This window comes from Colletes latitarsis, chromosome 10, assembly GCF_051014445.1.
Source record: "Colletes latitarsis isolate SP2378_abdomen chromosome 10, iyColLati1, whole genome shotgun sequence".
Lineage (NCBI taxonomy): Eukaryota > Metazoa > Arthropoda > Insecta > Hymenoptera > Colletidae > Colletes > Colletes latitarsis.
In genome coordinates, this window is record NC_135143.1 from 12992357 (window position 1) to 13011721 (window position 19365).

General features: G+C 38.5%; 1 protein-coding gene across 8 annotated transcripts in view; it reads right to left on the reverse strand.

The window, feature by feature from the left end:
* Positions 1-18995, reverse strand: part of Aralar1 (calcium-binding mitochondrial carrier protein Aralar1) — a 28474-nt gene extending 9479 nt beyond the window's left edge. For 2 of the 8 annotated variants that reach the window (XM_076775699.1, XM_076775696.1), the window contains exons 1-7: positions 18685-18995; positions 3016-3072; positions 1319-1461; positions 1086-1201; positions 860-999; positions 564-710; positions 64-205 (exon numbers count right to left, since the gene is read on the reverse strand). In XM_076775699.1, the coding sequence (XP_076631814.1) occupies positions 64-205; positions 564-710; positions 860-999; positions 1086-1201; positions 1319-1461; positions 3016-3072; positions 18685-18726 (787 nt within the window). In that variant the 5' untranslated portion in view covers positions 18727-18995. Of the gene's footprint in view, positions 1-63; positions 206-563; positions 711-859; positions 1000-1085; positions 1202-1318; positions 1462-3015; positions 3073-5112; positions 5451-11413; positions 11678-18680 lie in introns of those variants that run through there. The other 6 variants (XM_076775700.1, XM_076775698.1, XM_076775703.1 and 3 more) reach the window with 5 other exon arrangements.
* Positions 18996-19365: the final 370 nt, after the last annotated feature.

Here is a 19365-nt window from a genome sequence, read left to right on the forward strand (position 1 = left end):
CCCTCGGTATTGCGAAACATTCTTCAATGTTTCCAGCGTATGTACAAGACATTTTTCACAAACCCTTGGTAACCTCTTCGAATCGATGCCCATTCGTCGCGTTCAAGTAAATACGTTTTATGAGTTCCATATTATTCAGCAGAGAATTGAACGCCATGAAGTATGGAAAGCTGACCTTCCTACCCGTCTGGCCGGTACTAGCGGCCTGTATTCACGTTCCATTCGATTACTCGTCTTCCGCTTGTGTCTTAACAGACGCCATTCCACGCAAAAATTAACACTTCTTGGAATAACATTTTTAACTTTACCTTGCAGACCAAATTCATGAAATTTTCTACTAGATCAATATTTTGTTTTCAGACAATTGGATGCAAGTCTTTTAACAAATAAATCAAGTCAATTTCGACCAAACTCAAATTGCTACTCCAAGTAGAGTACATTTGGTATGAAACGACCCTGAGGAGTGTGAGGTAAATGTATCAATAATAACGGATTAGCAAATAGACTGGAATTTGCAAATCAGTTATCTGTACATTTATACCTAAACGCAATCGCTAACTTACGGCGACTAAATTATCCTTCACGTCCTTAGTCAGCAGATGACTCTTGATGCTGAGCATTATATCCTGAAAGTCTAACGCAGAGATAAAACCTTGCCCGTCCTTGTCGAATTTCTTGAAGGCCTCTGTCGCGTACTCCTCGTGGAAATCCTGGACAAAAAACAATCGTTTAACCCTCGAACGGCGGTCGCGACATACAAACGCAGGGTCATGTTGACAAAAATATTTCTGCATCACGGGTCAAAATAGCTCTGCATTCCCTGTACGAGGGTTAAACGAAAAGCTTGGCGAGAACTTACGTGCAAGAATTGACTGAACTCCGCGTAACTGATCAGTCTCTGTTTATCCTTTCCGAAATAAAGTTTAATGAAACTGCTATCCATGTTGAAGGGCATCCGTAGATGCAGCTCCGTTTTCCGCATCACCTCAGCGAACTCGTCTTGGAAAGGAAAATCGCGGACCGTGAAAACACGTCGCTCGTTAATCGACGCGATCGAATCGAACTTACTCGTAGATTTTACTTACCAAACGCAACCATTCCATTTCCATTAGTGTCGAACAACTGGAAGGCTGTCTTGTACAGGGCATCCGGCACACAGAGCAGCCCTTCGAATGCTTGAAACTCGGCGAACGATATGAGCCTGAAAGTTTCAACGGCAAAATTAGATTGCAACAAACTCGGTTATGTGACCAACTTCTAACGAGATTTAAATCGGTAAATATTCGTCGAAACTTCGTCTACAATTTTCGTCACTGACCCATCTTTGCTGGTATCGACGATCCCGGCGAGCAGCTTGACTGAATCCGGATTGTAGTCGGTATCTGTGTAAAGGCCAAGGTAACTTCTAACGAAGTCGGACGGGGTCATGAACCTCTCGCCATTCTTCTCTTGCGAGGCGTACTGTAATTTCCGGGGAAATACCATTATTTCACCCCCGCCCCATCATCGTGCAACCGTGTTCGACGTCTCAAGAATCAAACGTCCAACCAGTTTTAAGCAAAAGTTGTTTGGAACAACAAATACTTTCGACATATCCGCAATCCATGAATAATTGTCCACAAAATTTGCGAATAAAAGAGAAATTTGACAGTCAAAAAATCTAATCAGATGAGATTAGAGGGACAGATAGTTTTACAGTATTGTTGTCCCTCCGAATTGTCGATATTTTTGGGTTTGTTCAACGGTACCAAAGCGAACAAATGTATTTTCCTTTTCTTAAAATAATTAAACAAACTGATAATTAACGAGGTTTCTAATAATTTAAAATGTCCGTGCCTGACGGTGACAGATTTGTGCAATAATAATGTTACGTAACAAAATGTTATTAGATTTTATTCGATACATATTGCTTTAAGCTTAGGAAACTGAGGTTTCATTTATTTTTAACTAGCTTTCGCCGTGGCTTCGCACGTGTAGACGTCGGTTAAAAAAAAATACGAGTACCTAAAATTAGTGATAGTGAACATAACTGCATATTGAAAACATTTTTTTATCATCGCTCCTTCCTTTTTTAAACTTTTATAAGGTACAAAGTTGACTTTTACGACTTTGGCATCGTTAAACGAATCCGAAAATATTAATAATACTGGAGCAAAAACGAAGTTACAAATATACCTGTGCTTTACAGATTTATTTAGGTCAATCGTTTAAAATTAAAATAGGTTTAATATTAATATTTTTCTTGAATGTGTTTTCGAAATATTTGAATGCGAAGCTTTCCATCGAACACCCTGTGTGTATACTATTGTACCATAAAATAATTTCCTATTACAATACTATATACAGATACGATACTATAATAAACAATATACAACAATGCGAATAGTAAAACGAGAGAATAATGACTGAGAAATTTAACATTAAGTGTAATATTACAAGTTTTATTAATACAAATTCTAAAAGATAGACAAATTTTAATATTTATTAGCGGATGACTCATCCTGTCGTTGTTCTATCTCGCGCACACCCGATATATCCTGTTTACTCTTCTCGTAAAACGGTAAATCAAGCTTTAACACGAGATAAAAAAGAAAGGTCGATGTCCGAAAACATAACGCAACATTTGCGATTGGAATGTCATGACAATGTAACATTTAAGTTTTCACGACAGACAAACGTCTTGATATCCAATGTCATGGCGTTAAATGTTCTGATTTTATGTTACATGATGATGGACCTTCGCCATGCCAATGGCAGCAGAGAAGAATGTTTCTTAAATGGCGGATATGGTATTTGAGGTATTTATAGGCGCAAACAAAGTTCAGAAGACACAAACAACATTTTCAAACATTTTAAGTAAATGAATACAAGACACGAATGTGTATTTATATTTTTTAGAAGAGAAAAGAACAGAAGCCCAGTTTAGGAACAAATTGGAAGCTTTTATTCGGTGTTCGGGAATAAAGTTTGTCAAAATTTATATATCACGCTGACAATAAATCAACTTGACTTTACCTGGTTAAATATTTCATGGAGGCGTTCACTGTTCGCTCGCTTTAGATATCCGGAACCCTAAAAATTGAATATTCCAGATTAGTATCCAGCAAAAAGTACTATATTAATAAAAAAGAAAAGTTATAAATTGAAATGTAAAAGCTGAAGGTATTCAACGAATGGCGCCGATTGCGAACGAAACCTGCAAACTTTGCATCCTTACTTTCATCTTTTATTGCCGTTATTCATGATTTCAGATTTCAATGGCGGGCGATTGCAAGTTTACGGACTCGATTCTTTTTCGAGCAATTTAATATTGTACACTGGTACGATAACATTATGTAATCGCATCATCGAACGAAAGCAATTTTTAATAATGTCTATGAACCTCGGGTTATCTGCGATAATATATATCATCGCATGATACAAAAAGGTTGCATTTACGCACGTAGCTACGTCGCGTTGCGTAAGTCGATAATTCAGTTAATTACATCAATTTCATGTGATTTCTGTATTCGTTGACAAATATTGAGCAATCGTCGAAACTTCATTATTACTAGATGCATATTTCTGACTAAAATTTGTCCCAATATCTAAAATCACCCTGTACATACGATAAACTAAGAAACGTAGTTCCACCTGTCCATTGCATTAATTTTAAATTCATACATGCGTGGCATTGTATCAATCGAATTACACAACAAAGTTCAAAGACGAGGCTGGGTTCAATCGAGATCTGAACTTAATAACATTAGTCTAGAAAGGATTCATTCGAACAGTCCTACTCCAGCCGTGGCCATTTAGAAGATTCTACGCGGAGAATTCGTCGCAAGAGTCGCGACATAATTTCGTGGCGGTCAAAGGCGAGCCGAAGAATCAAAGGATCAACTCGTTTCGTTCGGTGATGAAAAATTCAATTTACAACTCGCGCGACGCGTTGCGCATTTAACTTATTGTACGCAGCTTCGAAACATTATCGACGCGTGAATGATAACTTATTTAAAAACAAAAAATTAGATTATAACTACACAATTAAGTGCACATTAGACGCTAATGGGTTAGGTGCTAAGTGGTTACGTCTCTCTTGCCGTGAAGATTAGATAAGACCTCAAGTTACATCGAGTGGGAACAATAACTAATAAATTTTCCATACAATTTTATCAACTCCAACAATAAGTACAGAGTGAGCCACAAGTCGTTCGATCGGTTAACAATTGATTTACTTCTTTGTATTTCTTCGGTATTTTGATAACTTATCCGTGAAGAATTTGATTAAGAAACGTTCACCGCGAAACTATATATAGAAATGATTAAATTTTATTTCCATGAGTGCTCTAACACATTGTTCTGACGCAGAGAGCACTCACTGGACCTTGTTGCTCTTGACTCAACATTTAAAAATGGACGGCCATATTTAATAAATGAAAGTTTGTAATGGTGAAACGACTTATGGAGCACGCTGTAATAACTAATCTAATTCCGACAGAATTGGTCGTAAACAGCAAGAAATTCACGGTTTGTCGGTTCGTAGGTCTAGCAGAGAGCACGGTGCCTACGCACGACGATGATCAAATCTGCAACGAGTAATATAGACACAGTGTCACGTGCCGGTCACGTGACACTATTACATACACTTTTCACGGCCGTTCCTCGCTCGAGAACTTGACGCAGAAAATAATGCAGGAATGATACAAACTACTCGACGGACGTGCCAGCTTTGCGAAGCCGATAACCCGACACGGTTTGCTCGCTCATTGCACCAACAATAAGGATTACATACTGACAATTAGGTGACATCGAATCTATCACCGAACTTACCAACGAATTGCGGACACCTTTCGAAAATGAATACGCAATCTTATCTAAACCCGGGCCAACGCGACGTGCAAACATTTTTGGAACGATTCGCTCGTGACATACCATTTGACCCAATCAATCATGAACGAAACATTACGGTCTGAATCGTAATGTTTTAATCATGACGAGTAGCTTAAAAAATAAGTGTTATGATTGAACGTGTGGACAAAAATAACAGGTCGCTTGCGATGGGCGAAATGAGAATACAATGCAACGAAGGTTGTTAGCTTTGGCGCGAAAAGCGATCTGACGAGAACGTACCATAACGTAACACTAGATTCGCTCTTCGGATTCCTTTAATCGAAAAGGAAGAAATAAAAATAGTCCAACGTGTAACGGTAACTCGAAGATGCGGATGGCGTGGATTCTTTCTCCAGGAAGAAGCGTCACGTGCTCGCGGAAATTAGCATGCTTGACGGCGACAGCGTGAGTGGAATACTGGAGAAGAAGAAAGAGCAGAAAAAAAAACGGGACAGCAGATGTTCTTAAATAACGCGAAACGGTATGTGCGTCGCCACGCACGTGTCGGATGCGAGTCGACGGACAAGAACGCGACACCACGACCTGTGTTTCGCGCGCGAAAGACACGATGAGACTGAATCGGTTCGCTTATACAAAAAGAGACTGTGTCTTCTTCGGCTCCCTCCTACGCGTGCTGTCTATCTGCAAGAGTTGGGTAAAATGTAATCTGATTAATGCAATTCCCAATTATGTTTCGTAAATGTTAGTGGCCCGGTTATCGATCGATATTGTAATTGTCAAATACTACCATGGCAAACTATATAAGTGCAATTACAATTGTAATCGTTAATCGCGGTTCCAGATTACATTTCGCAACCCTTACAATATAATCCCGACTAATACAATTACTTATAATTGTAATGATTCATCGGAATTCCAGATTACATTTTGTAATTGTTTAATACTTTAATATAAATGATATTTGTTGCTGTGGATACGCGTCTAACACTAAACAAACGTGACTTCAGACGAACAAATGCTTTTGCTAAGTCTCGAGATAAATCATTACCTTAAATTAAAAACGCAAAGGTGCCGATGATGTTAATGAAACTGTATCCTGTCTTAAAAGTGTCTTCGCGTGTATATACAGACTCAGGAAACTAGTAACTGTCCACGAGTGTCTATCATATTATGATACAACAATCCAATGTATTATCCAAACAAACATTGTAGAACAGCAATTATATTTGACAAATGGCGTGATGAATTGTGTCTATATTGCTGCAATGTGCCTTGTTATAATAAATACATTGCTGTAAATTGGGCTTACATTATTACTTAGAAGAAAATCGGACCGCAATGAGTTGGAAACTTCGGTATTCACTCTGTAAATTATGAACTGCCTTTAAATGTAAAAATAATAAGAATAAAAACACGTTACTCTGATCAGCCACTTGCCACGTAGCCATGATTTCAGATTACGTTCCTCTTTTATCCCCCTCAGTAGTTAAGTCGGCGTCAGCACAAGACCTCTCACGCCCCACATTTTTTCTTTCCACCGATTTTATAACCGCTTGTCTTGCGTTCCGACTTTTTCCTCCTCGAGTATTCCCCCTCCTAATTCTATTATTTCTCTGCCTCTAGGAATTCATGCCTCAGACATTTTTTGTTGGATTCCTCGACCGTTCTCTGAAACTGTATCCGATGGTTAAGAGTTCCCGTCTTTGTTCCTCTTCTTTCAAACCACTCGTCGTGTATGAAAGAAACTTCACCGCTTCAATACTTTCAGTAGTTTTATCATACCATGATCTTTACAGGTTTTGCACTTCAAATTAACCTGTTCGTAGATCATATTCGCCCTATTGCAAATTAAATCCATCTTGTGAGTAATTAAGCGAAACGATATAATGTCATTTTGGCGTTTTTCGTGATTTCACCTTACAATTAACGAACTAGCGCTCAAAAGAATAAATCAGTTTCTTATCTAGGTGCACTCCTAGACACTTATCGATTAAAACTAGGATTATGCTATGGTTACAAGTCTTAATTCGAGAAGATAATCTTCCTTTTATCTGAATTTAAGTCGACTTTATTTTTATAGAGGAAACTAGTTTCATTTGTCGACGCCAGTGGTGGTCTTTGTTCATTGTCAAGAGCAGGTATTTTTACGCGTTTGCAAGCGCGTGCTTGGCGCAGAGATGCCCAACCGGTCGAACGCATAGCTTCCTGTATGCGTCGTTCATTTTGCAAGGCGACTGTGTTACGTAACCGACGAGTGAACAGGCTGAGCAGCTCCGATCGCGAATAACACACGTCTGGTTTATTTGTCGATATTCGCTAGTATCACACATCGGCGTTTTTAATTAACACGTTAACGATCAAACGGTTACACGAGTCACTCTCTGTTTCGCATCGATTCATTCGAGAATTCCAATTAACCGGAAGTCTTGGTGCCTCTGATGGTCCTCGAGAAGAGAGAAATGGCTTTTAAGGTTCGAACAATTTCATTGTGGTCTGTCGACGATTGAAAGCCAGGGTCAACTCGAAGCAAAGAGCTGACAATTTGATTGAGAATCCCTGGATCGGTAGTTTAATCTTCGGTGACGTGGCTATCACACAGTGCTGATTATGCTCGCACGATTTTGAGCGCTAAAATGACTCCGTAAAGCCTATGATTCCGACAAAAGTGGTAGCGTACCTTCGCGTACAAATACTATGTATACTTTCCACGACACGTACGTTACAACACTTATCCTGTAAGAACGTGTACAAATTCTATACAAGATGATAGCGTTGTCTTCAAAACGTTTGCTACTACCTTAATAATTTTATTCTTAGATATTTTTCAGATCTTATATCTTTCCTTATTGTAGTAACAATAATCCAATTCACAGCAATATATTTAATAATATAAATGAACTCTTTTGCAGATCATATTCACCTTATTGCAAACCAAATTCATCCTTTTGAATACATGCGCTAATAATTTTAATTTATAGTACAAAATGGCAAATACAGTATATTTACATTTCATTTATTTACCGAGACATAAAACAGAGCAGTGCTGTTGCAAGTATGCGACGTTGGTCTGTGACGAAAGTCGACGTGCCACAAATATGCGAACGTGTTAATAATGTCCCTTGATCGCAAAACAGACAGAACGTGAATCGCAAATGGTCTTTCACAAAGGGAGAAGTAATCAATAAGATAATGGTATGACGCCCAGAGGATTTCCTGCTCGTCCCATACAATTTATGTGGTCTATATTAAGTCCATCGTTTAATTCTCCGTTGTTCCCGCTAAACGCGTTTCAGCATCTAAAAGAAAAATGTGATCGTGATTTATGAAACGGACGTAAACTAGCGATACGATTTAAAACGGCAAGCAATCAAATTAATTTACGACTCAAAGTAAACTATTCTTTCTTTGTTCTTCTTTCGGTGGTCCGTGGCGCACTGAATATCGATAATCTGAAATTACACAGCTATCTAAATTTAACGGTAATTAAGAAAAGATTGTTACGTAACTGCGGTTAAAGGCTCGACGTTTAAAATCTACAGATAAAACATTTATTTTATATATATTATTTCTAGGTGTCAAAGGACACCTTTTAAAATACTAATTTGAAATTATTTTTTAAGTTTAATCATTTTTTCTCGAAATTCCGTGGAATATTAAGTCTACATTTTTACACGATCGTTTAAATTTCTGAATTAAACTCTACTATAAAAGTTGCGCGCATTAAACTGCGCCTAACTATCGCAATACAAATAAAATATTCCTTCTTTAATTACAAACGCGTTTACGAAGTCATCGTGGTGGATTTTAGTACCCTGTTCTGATTTAGGCCTGGATTGGCTTGCATTAGGACTCGACTATGGAACAACACAAGCTATTCTTGCATCACTCGAGACCCTAATATCAACTATCTATTTATAAGTATCTTCGTCGACTGTGGTTTCAATAAACGCTTCATCTGGGCTTCCGATTATAAGTTTCAGGGACACAGATTGTTCTAACGCCCATCGTGGAATTATATTTCAAAGGGTTCTCCTACGCCAGGGTCTAAGAAAAAGAGGTTTGCTCGCGACTGGTTCACTTCGACGCTACTGACAATAATGTTGCCAAATTATGCATATAGTAATATCCGAATAAATAGCAAATAAAATCGAGACTGGAGTTTTCCACGTATCCAAGGTAGAGAAATTCAAATCGACCATGGGAGAACCGTCAGAATTTTTCAAAAACGTTTGGAAGAACATATAACTAAAAATAACACTTGTAGATAAGTACTGATACGCGAGTGTCACTGTTTTGAGGTCTGTCCGAGTTATTTTTCATAGCTACCGGACTCACGTGACGATTGCTTGAGCCAAAGAAACGCAAACAGTGGTAAGAATTGTTCTTCGACGTACATACATATATATATATATATGTATATATATATCGAAACGAAACCTTTGCATATAGACGGACGCCACAATATTCTTGAGACAAAAGCGACTTTAACGTCCACGATAACTGCAATTAGTTTTATGTTTTCGAGATATACATATATATATAAAAATAGTCCAAGCAGCGACTTTAAAAGTAAGATTGCGATGTAATAAAAGTACAGTAGTATGTCACCCATTTGAGGGAATGGGAGCTAAAGCGTTCTTTTCCAAGGATCGATAAATCCATGAATAAATGTTTAAACGGCGTAACCCGACTACCTGCAGGGGTTTAACGATTCGAAGGGGTTCTCCTCTTTCATTGAGAGGCCATTTACGCGGCAAATCGCTGCAATGAAAGAAAAGAAGCAACAAGTGTCTTTTAAGGGACAAGGACGCGGACAGATAATCTGACAAGAGTAGCTACCGAAGTATGATTCGTCGTAGGCTTGGATCGGACGGTAGCACAATGCACTTAAAAGGCATCCCGTGACACAGAGGTACGCCTAATGCGGTTAAAAATGCATCAGTGTGCTATCGCGAAGCGATGGATTTCAACCGGGGATCCGAACGGATAATCTCAACAACAACAAGATCACACGTTTACGTAATGCGTCACACAGAACTGGTACTCGATAATACGATACAATTAATACTAACGTCATCATTACTGGAAATGATAATCTGCAATTTATGTAGTTTAACTCCGCGAAACTTTCACAGATTTACAATTTTATAATTTTATCAACGTCCTCGACGATTAAGACAATGCAATTCTAATTATATTTTAGTGTTAAAGCACATAAAATTTTGAATTTTATAGAATTAAATAAATTAATAAATATAAAATATATTACATATAAAAGATATTTATTTAAAATTACAGAGTTGGACGAATGTTGCTTTTTAATAAAAATAAAAAGCAACAATTTGTGTTATCCGTGAGAGATACGTGATTTCATTGCGCCCATTTAAACGCGTTCGTTATTTCCAAGAATATTTCATTGTCTCGTTATTTCAAATAATAGGATTATTATTTCCAGTTAGTTTCATGAAACATGATAACTTACAGTATCCTGTTACGTGGGAATAACTTTTATAATGATGATTCTATATTTAAAATAATGAAGTAATGAAATACTTCAAACTGTGAAATAAGACATTTAAGGAATGCAATAATAGAATAAGTTATGTCAGAAGTTACAGGAATAAAATCGACCCTAGCAGAGGGGATACAAAATTTAAGGAAAAAATTACTTTCCAATTTATTTGTAAAATTTCAAATAACACTGTTTGAAAAGTGCCTAAATCTGGCTAGTCAATTGTGCGTAGAACAGGCTCAAAGGAATACGCAGATGATGAAATAATCTCACATGACGTAAGTGTTAGATCGGAAACGGTAATCGATAGAAACGATTTGGTTAACGGCTATTCAGACACTGCGACGTGGAATATCTGATAACGATGCTGAACATTGCACTTCTATTCTGATGCAAAAAAGAAACGTTAATGTTCGTTTCTCGCTGAAGCATTCAAAAAGATTAAGCGAATTATTCAGTTACCGTAGTATGAAATTGGCAGTAATTATAGACTGTTGTAATTTACTGCAATCAGATTCAACAAGACAAACAGGATCTTATGCACGTTTAAGAAACAAAGCTGCGAGATCAGGGCCAAATTAAATGAAAAAAAGAAATCATTTTCTAAGCCACTTTTAAATTGTTACATTTAAATGTACGTATAATATTCAATGTAGTTTGGAAATGGTACAAACGAAAATAATTTATTTTACTATATAAAAAATTGAAACCCTTGATGAGGTTCGGATCTGCAGCTTCGCCTAGCTCCATTAGCCATGCTTGTACGAACCACGAGGATAAAATAATGGACAATAATTAAGTGGATTTTTTACTCTTCCTCCTCCATCGAAGAGCCTGGCTGTTCTACATCAATCTTCTCTTCGTGTTCCATGTTATTTAGAAACCTAGACTTCCGTTCTACAATTTACACTAGCCCAGCGGGAACATATTGCCAAGATTAATAAGATCCTTTGGTAGACCATGCAATTTTCGATCACGAAACCTATCGAAGCTATCGAACACTGCATTCCAGACCGGGGAAAGAACTTAAGAAAGTAGAGGCGACACAAAGAAAACTGGGAAGCTGACCTCTTCGTAATCCTCGTCGTTATTCTGATACATCCTCCTTTCGTCATTCGCTTCCAGTCTAACGATCGCACCTTTGGACACTTCCTCGAATCACTGATCGCATAGAAAGCAACACACCTACACCGATGGTCGATTATGGATCACATGTTCGACCCGTTAAACGAACGACGGATCACTTCCAGAACGAGCAGTTACTTCGAGGACGATCCACGCGTGACTGGCGTCGACTCACGGTGAGGTTCCCGACGCAACTGGTGCAGGTTCACGCACCGGAGGGAGGTGGACACGAGGTCCACGACCCGCTTACAGGGAAAACTGTTACAGGAAAGCCCCAGATATATCGCAGCCTCGCGAGTGAATCTCACCGCGGCCGAGAGAATTTCAGTCTACGGCCGACTCCGAGCGAACGAATGTGGCCAATTCTTACCAGAAATCTAAAACAATTGGAAGAGTTAACAATGTTACGTTTTTTTCAACACGTTCGTGTACGCCCATTAAACATTTTTATTTTAAAATATATCTTACAAGTTACGATGTCTGACGGAGAGGGACGTTTAAATTTTCTTTCCTCGGAAGACACTGTTCTGGGATTAACCCTTTGAAAACGGACACTACGGCGAAACGTAGCAAAATAACGTGTATCTGAAAATTAATTTATTCGGTGCGTGAATGCGTAAAAACATTTTACCTATGCAGACATCGCCCATAAAGGATAAATTTTGTGATTTCTTTGAAGGACCCGTTCGATACTGGCGTCCATGTTGCCGTTCATTTATAGAGAGAATGGGGCGGAAATTCAACGCGATTCCCGCCATTCAACGGCCTACGTGACTTCATGCACGATCTCGAGGATCTTAATCGGTTTCCCGCGTCATATCCTGCCACTCATCATCGGCGAAGTTGTTCGTCGATACTCGATCGGTTTAGGATCGGATCGCAGTCGGGTTTGCGTTATTCGTAGATAAATCTGGGCGAACCACAAGATTTTGCACCCCACGACTGCGGATGTATTCGGTTCGACTGCATAATCGGGTCGAGTACGCTAGGAATTCGTTGTTAGAATCGATTCTACCGCAACATCGTTTCTGGTTGCCAAATTTTCCTGATCTAACGATCTACGGCGGCCCGCGAATGTAACATACAACTATCAAGATTATACATGTTTAGTTTGGACAGTACAAGCTTTACTCGTTTATTTATTTCTATAGAGCCATTGTGATATTTTAAACCAAACGATGGAAACTTTTGCACACGCCTAACGGATATAAATAATGTACAACGTTGGAAGGAGCTACGGTCGACGATGTCGGAGCAGAAAATTGATGAAAGGACACGTGTTTTCAACATTTCAGTGTAAAAGATCGCCTTAAGCGTGCTCTTCCAGAGACGAGATAAATTTTTGAAAGATCAAACATCGACGCTCGACTGAACAGACCGCCGCAAACTTCGTCGCTGAATTGGATGGATTTACCGGAGAATAATGGCGTGGGCAAGATAATAATACTCATGTATCCAGGCCTCGTGAACGCGAGCGGAATTGGGTCAATGCGAAGGGAACAGTTGAATCCAGGATGAATCTCGTAAAAGCGCCGGTTGCACGACAACATAACTCGTACAGCTTCCCAAGTAGTCGGAAACGTGGCAAAAACGTCTCTCGTTATTTAAAAAAATAATGCCGCGTTTGCGGGTCAAGGTAAACGCTTTCCGCATTATTCAAACGAGTCCAGGTAACTGAGTCGTGGAAATTAAAAGTTCTAATTCTTTTTTATCCAATAGACAATTCCTGTGTTTCTAAAGAAGCGTTTACGATATATTTTAAAGTGTTTCGCTCGATACTTTCGCCCCCTTGTTACTCTTTACTCCTGTTACGATATAACGTTGCTCACTTTTCCGGGTTTCAATAGTACAACATTGCAATACTTCCAGATCATCCACTGTTCTACGAAAACGATGCATCGGAAAAAGGAAAATTGTCCAGAATCTATGCAGCATCGAAAGGTCGTCTGGTGCAATTCCAATTACCTGTAAGACAGAGGGCGAAATTAGAACAGAAATCCGTTAGTGCCGAATGGAGAGTACCTCAAAGATGAAATGGCGTCTTTAGGCACGTATCCAACGTAAACGTAATAATACGTGAGCTTGTACCTCATGTAGAGAGATAGCAAGGAAGTATTTATACTGCTCCCGGTGTAAATTGGACTAGTTCAATTGTATTCGACTAACTCCAGAGCGATCCCCCTAACACTAGTTTTTGGGGGGAAAACGAATAGACTTCGAAATTTAATCCCTCGACGTACGATTTAATTACAAATAACTTCTCAAGTCTATACTATTTAACTTTATTTAAATTTTTCCATGCATACGATTCTCACAAGGAAGAACAGACTTGTTTTACGACTTCTCGACGAGCTTCGTTATTGTGAAACTTGGCATAAAGAACTTACGACGAGTCGGACTCGTCACTGTACGACAAGGGTGAATAAACGACTATGACGATTTGAGTTTACAGCACGGAGAGTAAAAAAATCATTCTCCATCCGCTAGGCTGAACAATTTAGAAACAAGATAATTACGACTCGTAGTCGACACACAATGCGTCGGCAGCAGACAATTGTCTGAATAAAAGAATAAAATTGCTATTTTTACCGACGATACTCCTAATTGTTCCGCCCAATTAAATACAACAAATACCAGAATATAAGGATCTAATTTATCTTTTTTTTTGTTCAGGAAAAATCCACAATTAGTTCTTTTAGATTCTATGGACGTAGTCGACGTTCTGAATGGAGAAATAAAAATGTTAGCCAAGCGACAGAACTCGAAATTGCCATTTATACGATACGTTCAAAGTGATCAGAGACGTCAGCATTATATTCGTTCTCTTTTTCTTTTTTTTTCCACATTATCGATCGTCCGGTTTTGTCTGGCCGATTCAGCATTTCTGAAGCATTAAATCGCAAGTGTTCCGCACCGTTTACCGTTCAATAACAACGTAGGCCTGCATCCGCGGATGCTGACGATAGTTTCGCGTGGAAAAATGCCAGGGACGACGTGTAAAAATTTTTGATACAGAAAAAAAAAGGCGAAACGACGTTCGTCGAGTCGAGGCGGACCATGATCGGTACACCGAACTTTGCGCAACGCTGTTTGCACAAATTTGTACGGAGCTCGGAATTAGCACGGCCCGAAAATCTCGTCGCAGTATTTTCGGTCCGCGTACCGCTCTAGTAAAAGCCCCGCGAAATTTCGCAAGATTCCAAAGGCCATTGAAACTGGAGATGATTTCGAGCAACCGCTCTAAGATAATTAATGGGTAACTTAACACTTTACGCGACCACAAAATCGATTTTTCATTTGTTCGCGGTCTTTTTATATTTTTCAACTTTTCTTAACTGGCTACCAAACTATGGCGACAACAGATTATAATTTTAAGGTATAATTATTATTATTCATTATAATAACGACGAAATCGATCAAAAATTTTATAAAATGCCCGATATGAAATGGAATGATTCCAATATGATGCAATGAATAAAATTTTCCCGATCATCTTTGTACGATCCAGCGATAACGAATAATTGTATCGGATGGAGAATTCTTCGAAATTTGAATTAAATACAAGCTTGTTGACGACGACACACCGATTATCTGAAATGTTTACCGAGAATTACAGAGAAAAGCAACGACAGATGATTATTGTAATCGTATATAGGCAGCGACCGGTCAGTGATTGTACGTATCAATATTTATGCAAACTTATCGTGACGTAAACACTGCTTATACAACGAAAAAAGAATATATAAATTTGTATTATCGAACTACGCTCGTCAAGAAAACAACGTCATATTGCAAATAATTACTATTGATTTCGTGAGAAAATCTGTAGGCTTTTGTTACGAGAAATTGCTGATTGCGTATTGCCTAGTTTCTAATAATACTCAGTATACTTTTCTTTTCGATGTAACACAGATTTTATTGAAAGTTATCAAGAAAGCATTACACAGCTTTCGAAACGGTGATGTATTTTTAGTCAATCTTAACAGACTTGATACAGCGAATAAACAGTGGGATAACACTACTGTACGAAGAATCGGGCTACTCATTCACATAGAAATCTCACTTTTTACTACGATCCTTTTTCATGCGATAAACAGTTACGTGGCCCGAGACCTTACGAAATCAAGAGCATTCGATAAAAAAGATTCGTTGGGGGCTCGACAACATGGTTCGAAATAATAAATAACAAACAATTTAACGCGGCCGAAAAAAGACATAAATAAAATAAAGCACGTACCAACGATAAACGTAGTTGAGAACGGTCTGTACGTTCCTCGCGTGTTGTTTCATCGATTAAGCGTTGTTTACCAGCAAGGTCCAAAATGCTTAAAACAATTTCGAAATATAGGCATCGCTTCACGGAAAATCGCACACCATTCAGGATTTTTGCTTTATTTTTAATAGTCCCATAGTTCTATTTAATTCAAACTCTAATTTTTTAATCAGAATCTGGCTTCTAGCTTAATGATCAAAACAATTTGTTTAAGCAATAAGCAACTATATCTGGGAAAAATTTTAATGGGAGATTCTAGAGGCCAAAATAAAACAAAAATCAAGGATAGTAATTTGTTGATTGAGGCTTTGTTAAAAAGTTATAGAAACATTTCCGGCCACACAGTATACTTTCGATAAAGAATTTTTTTCTCGAAAGTACGTAGGACTTCGGTGGTATGTCTATTCACCAAAAATGATTATAATTGATCCCCTTAACCGAAAATAATTTTTCCAAAACAATTTGCAATTTTTTAATTTTATCGAAAAATTTGTCCACCTACTCGAATTTTTTTCTCGAAAGTGCGTAGGATTTCGGGGATATGTCTATCTACCAAAAATGATTGTAATTTGCCCCCGCAGCTAAAAATAATTTTTTTAGAACGATTTGAAATTTTTTAATTTCGTTGAAAAATTTGTCCACTTACTAAATTTTTTTCTCGAAACTGAGTAGGATTTCGGGGGTATGCATAATGACCAAAAATGATTGTAATTGACCCCCACAACTAAAAATAATTTTTTCAGAACGATTTGAAATTTTTTTTTTCGCCGAAAAATTTAGGCACCTACCCCCTGTCGATTTTTCTTAACAATTCGTTTTTGATTTCTAGCAATTTTATTTGACGCCCTACAGAAAAGTTGTGTAATACTTTTTCATAGGTACTCATGAGCTCTACTTCAGAAAAAAGTTTCATTGAAATATATTCACTATTGTAGGAGTTATGGCCGTTTGAAAATTGGACCATTTTTATGGGGTTTTTCTCATTTTGCGGGGTTAAGGAACAACTTTTCGTAAATTTTTGGAATTCCCACATATTCTTCACCAAAATACGCGTTGTTTGCTTTTTTAAACATTAAAATCGTCCAATCCGTTCAAAAGTTATGACGTTTTAAAGATTCGCATGAAAATTCGGGCAGACATTTCTGGCCAGAAATTATATTTTCGATAATGAATTTTTTTCTCGAAAGTGCGTAGGATTTCGGGGGTATGTCTATCCACCAAAAATGATTGTAATTAACTCCTGCAATCAAAAATAATTTTTCCGTGAATGATTTGAAATTTTGTAATTTAATTTCTTAATTAACGAAGCCTCAATCAACAAATTGATGTTTTTGATTTTTGTTCTATTTTGGCCTCTAGAATCTCCCATTCAAATTTTTCCCAGGGGTGGCCGTACACCCCGTATAACTATTCAAAATAAATCTATAACTATCAATTACTGATTCCATCAGTTTTAAATCGTCAACTAATCAGCGGACAGCCTCATCGATGATAGGACTTTCAATTTCCTCTGTAACTTCCTGTACTTCGATAACAAACGTTGAATTAAACCTGAAAATTAAATTCGTTAAGTTCTAGATTTGGTAATTCGTAGTGTCATGCAATTGAAAAAGTAAAACACTTTTTAGTACAATGAACGTAAGTTCTGTTCTAATGTGTGACAAAAGTTTCGTTCGGCTCTTGGAAGTATTCTTTAAACAATACCGATGTAGTTCGTAGGAAATCTCTATCGTAACGGAAATGGGATTTGAAATTACGACACGGAAGGATTAGCACGCTCATCACGGTCAAGGTGATCGTAAGTGGCTGTGTCGGTTGATTTGGATCGAACGTCTGCATGCCCCGCATTCGTTTCTGCGTCTCTAAAATTAGGACACACTTTGAGCGATTCTACTACGACTTATATAACTTATGCGCCAGAATTCTTTTACGGCAGGGTTCCTGCACAGGTCAATCTTCATTTCGCGACCAATACACTTCAATTTTTCTAACTCCGATACATCTTCTAGTTTCGACACAAAAGCCTTATACTTGTTAAAACGTTGAAAATTTGTTACCATTAACATTGTCCTAATATTTTTATCTACATAGCATTGTTTTGCGCATTATCTTTCCTACAATTAGTAGGAAATTACTTCATTACAATTTCTTATCGTTCTTCAATGTTTGTTATATTCGACTGACTGCATAAAAAAGTCGTTTTTCCTCAAAGGCAAACTAATTTAGATCATTGAAGTTAGGTGTTTCATGTTTCATTCTGCTTCTGTAAAAGGTAATAAAAGATTTTTGTTCAATATTATTCGATAATAACAAACTCCCTGCACATGAAACAGCTCTTTTTAGTCAAATTCTAGTGCAACAGTATGCAATTGGCCCTAATTCCGTTTTATACGGTACAGGACTAGATGGGGATAGATCCTAGATCGAGTCGTTATGCTTTCCATGCAGACCTTTTAGCGAGGTGATCCCTTTATTGAAAGCATGACGCGCGACAGGATATTAACAATCACCATCGGACGTCATCCGGTGTCATCGGGACACCGTGAATATAGTTGTAGGAGTTTGCGATAAAAGGGAGGTCGTGGTTGAAGATACCGAGATCGAGAGTGAGGGTTGCGGCTGAAGTCCCGGTGACCTCGAAACCAAGACGGCCTCGCGGCCGGAGACTCGAGAGGATCGATATTCGCACCGCCATTCGTGAACACGTCCGACTCGATGCAGATGTCACTCGGCCAGTGCCGCTTCCGTCTCCGCGGCAAGGCTCGAAGGAATAACGAGCTAGCCGCGAATTAATCGTTCGAGATGTAGACAACCACGATTTAAAGATAAAAATAAAAACGAACCGAACGTATCGTTCGAAATTGGTTGTCTGTAAACACCTCGATCGATGCCGACGAAAAACCGACCGTTACGAGAGAAAAGATCGGCAAAACTTACCCACCTCTTCGCAGGATGCTTGAACAAGAAGCAGGTTCTTCAACATTCCCAGCAATAGGAAGTTTACTACCTCGATCGTCCCTGCTCGAGTTCACACGAAGTAAAATGATGCTCCTTCGAGGGCTGGTTCGTTCGTTCGGTTCTTTCTTTTTTTTTTTTTTTTCAAATCGTACACCAGCCGTTCGGCAACACACTCTCACACACACACAGTCACACCAGGCCACTCCACAGTAGAACCCTTTATGAGCTTCTTCTCCGCTGATCTAACCAAGGAGTCGCGACGCGGTCTACGAAACGCTCACCTGCTCTTTGAAAACACTCTGCAGAACGGAAGCTGCCATGCTACTGCGCGAAAATCAATCAGCTAGCGCCATCTGGGCGGCCGTGATCTTTCGCCCAGCGGCTCACGACTGGTGGCGCCACTGACACCTCGATAACTGCAGTGTTTCGTTATCGATTGTACGTTCTAAATGAAAAAAAAAATTTATCCTTGTCCTTTTGAACGTTAATTTCTTTTATTTTTACGTCTATACCATCTTGGTCTATCCTCGACTACCTAAATTTCTTACAAATTACGAATACATGCTCTTGGGAACGAATGCGTCGAATCGCTAGATTCTTGGCGGGAAAAAAGTTCGTTGAGAACAGTCGCGTTTGCGATGTTTTAACGTACTTTCTCTCAAAG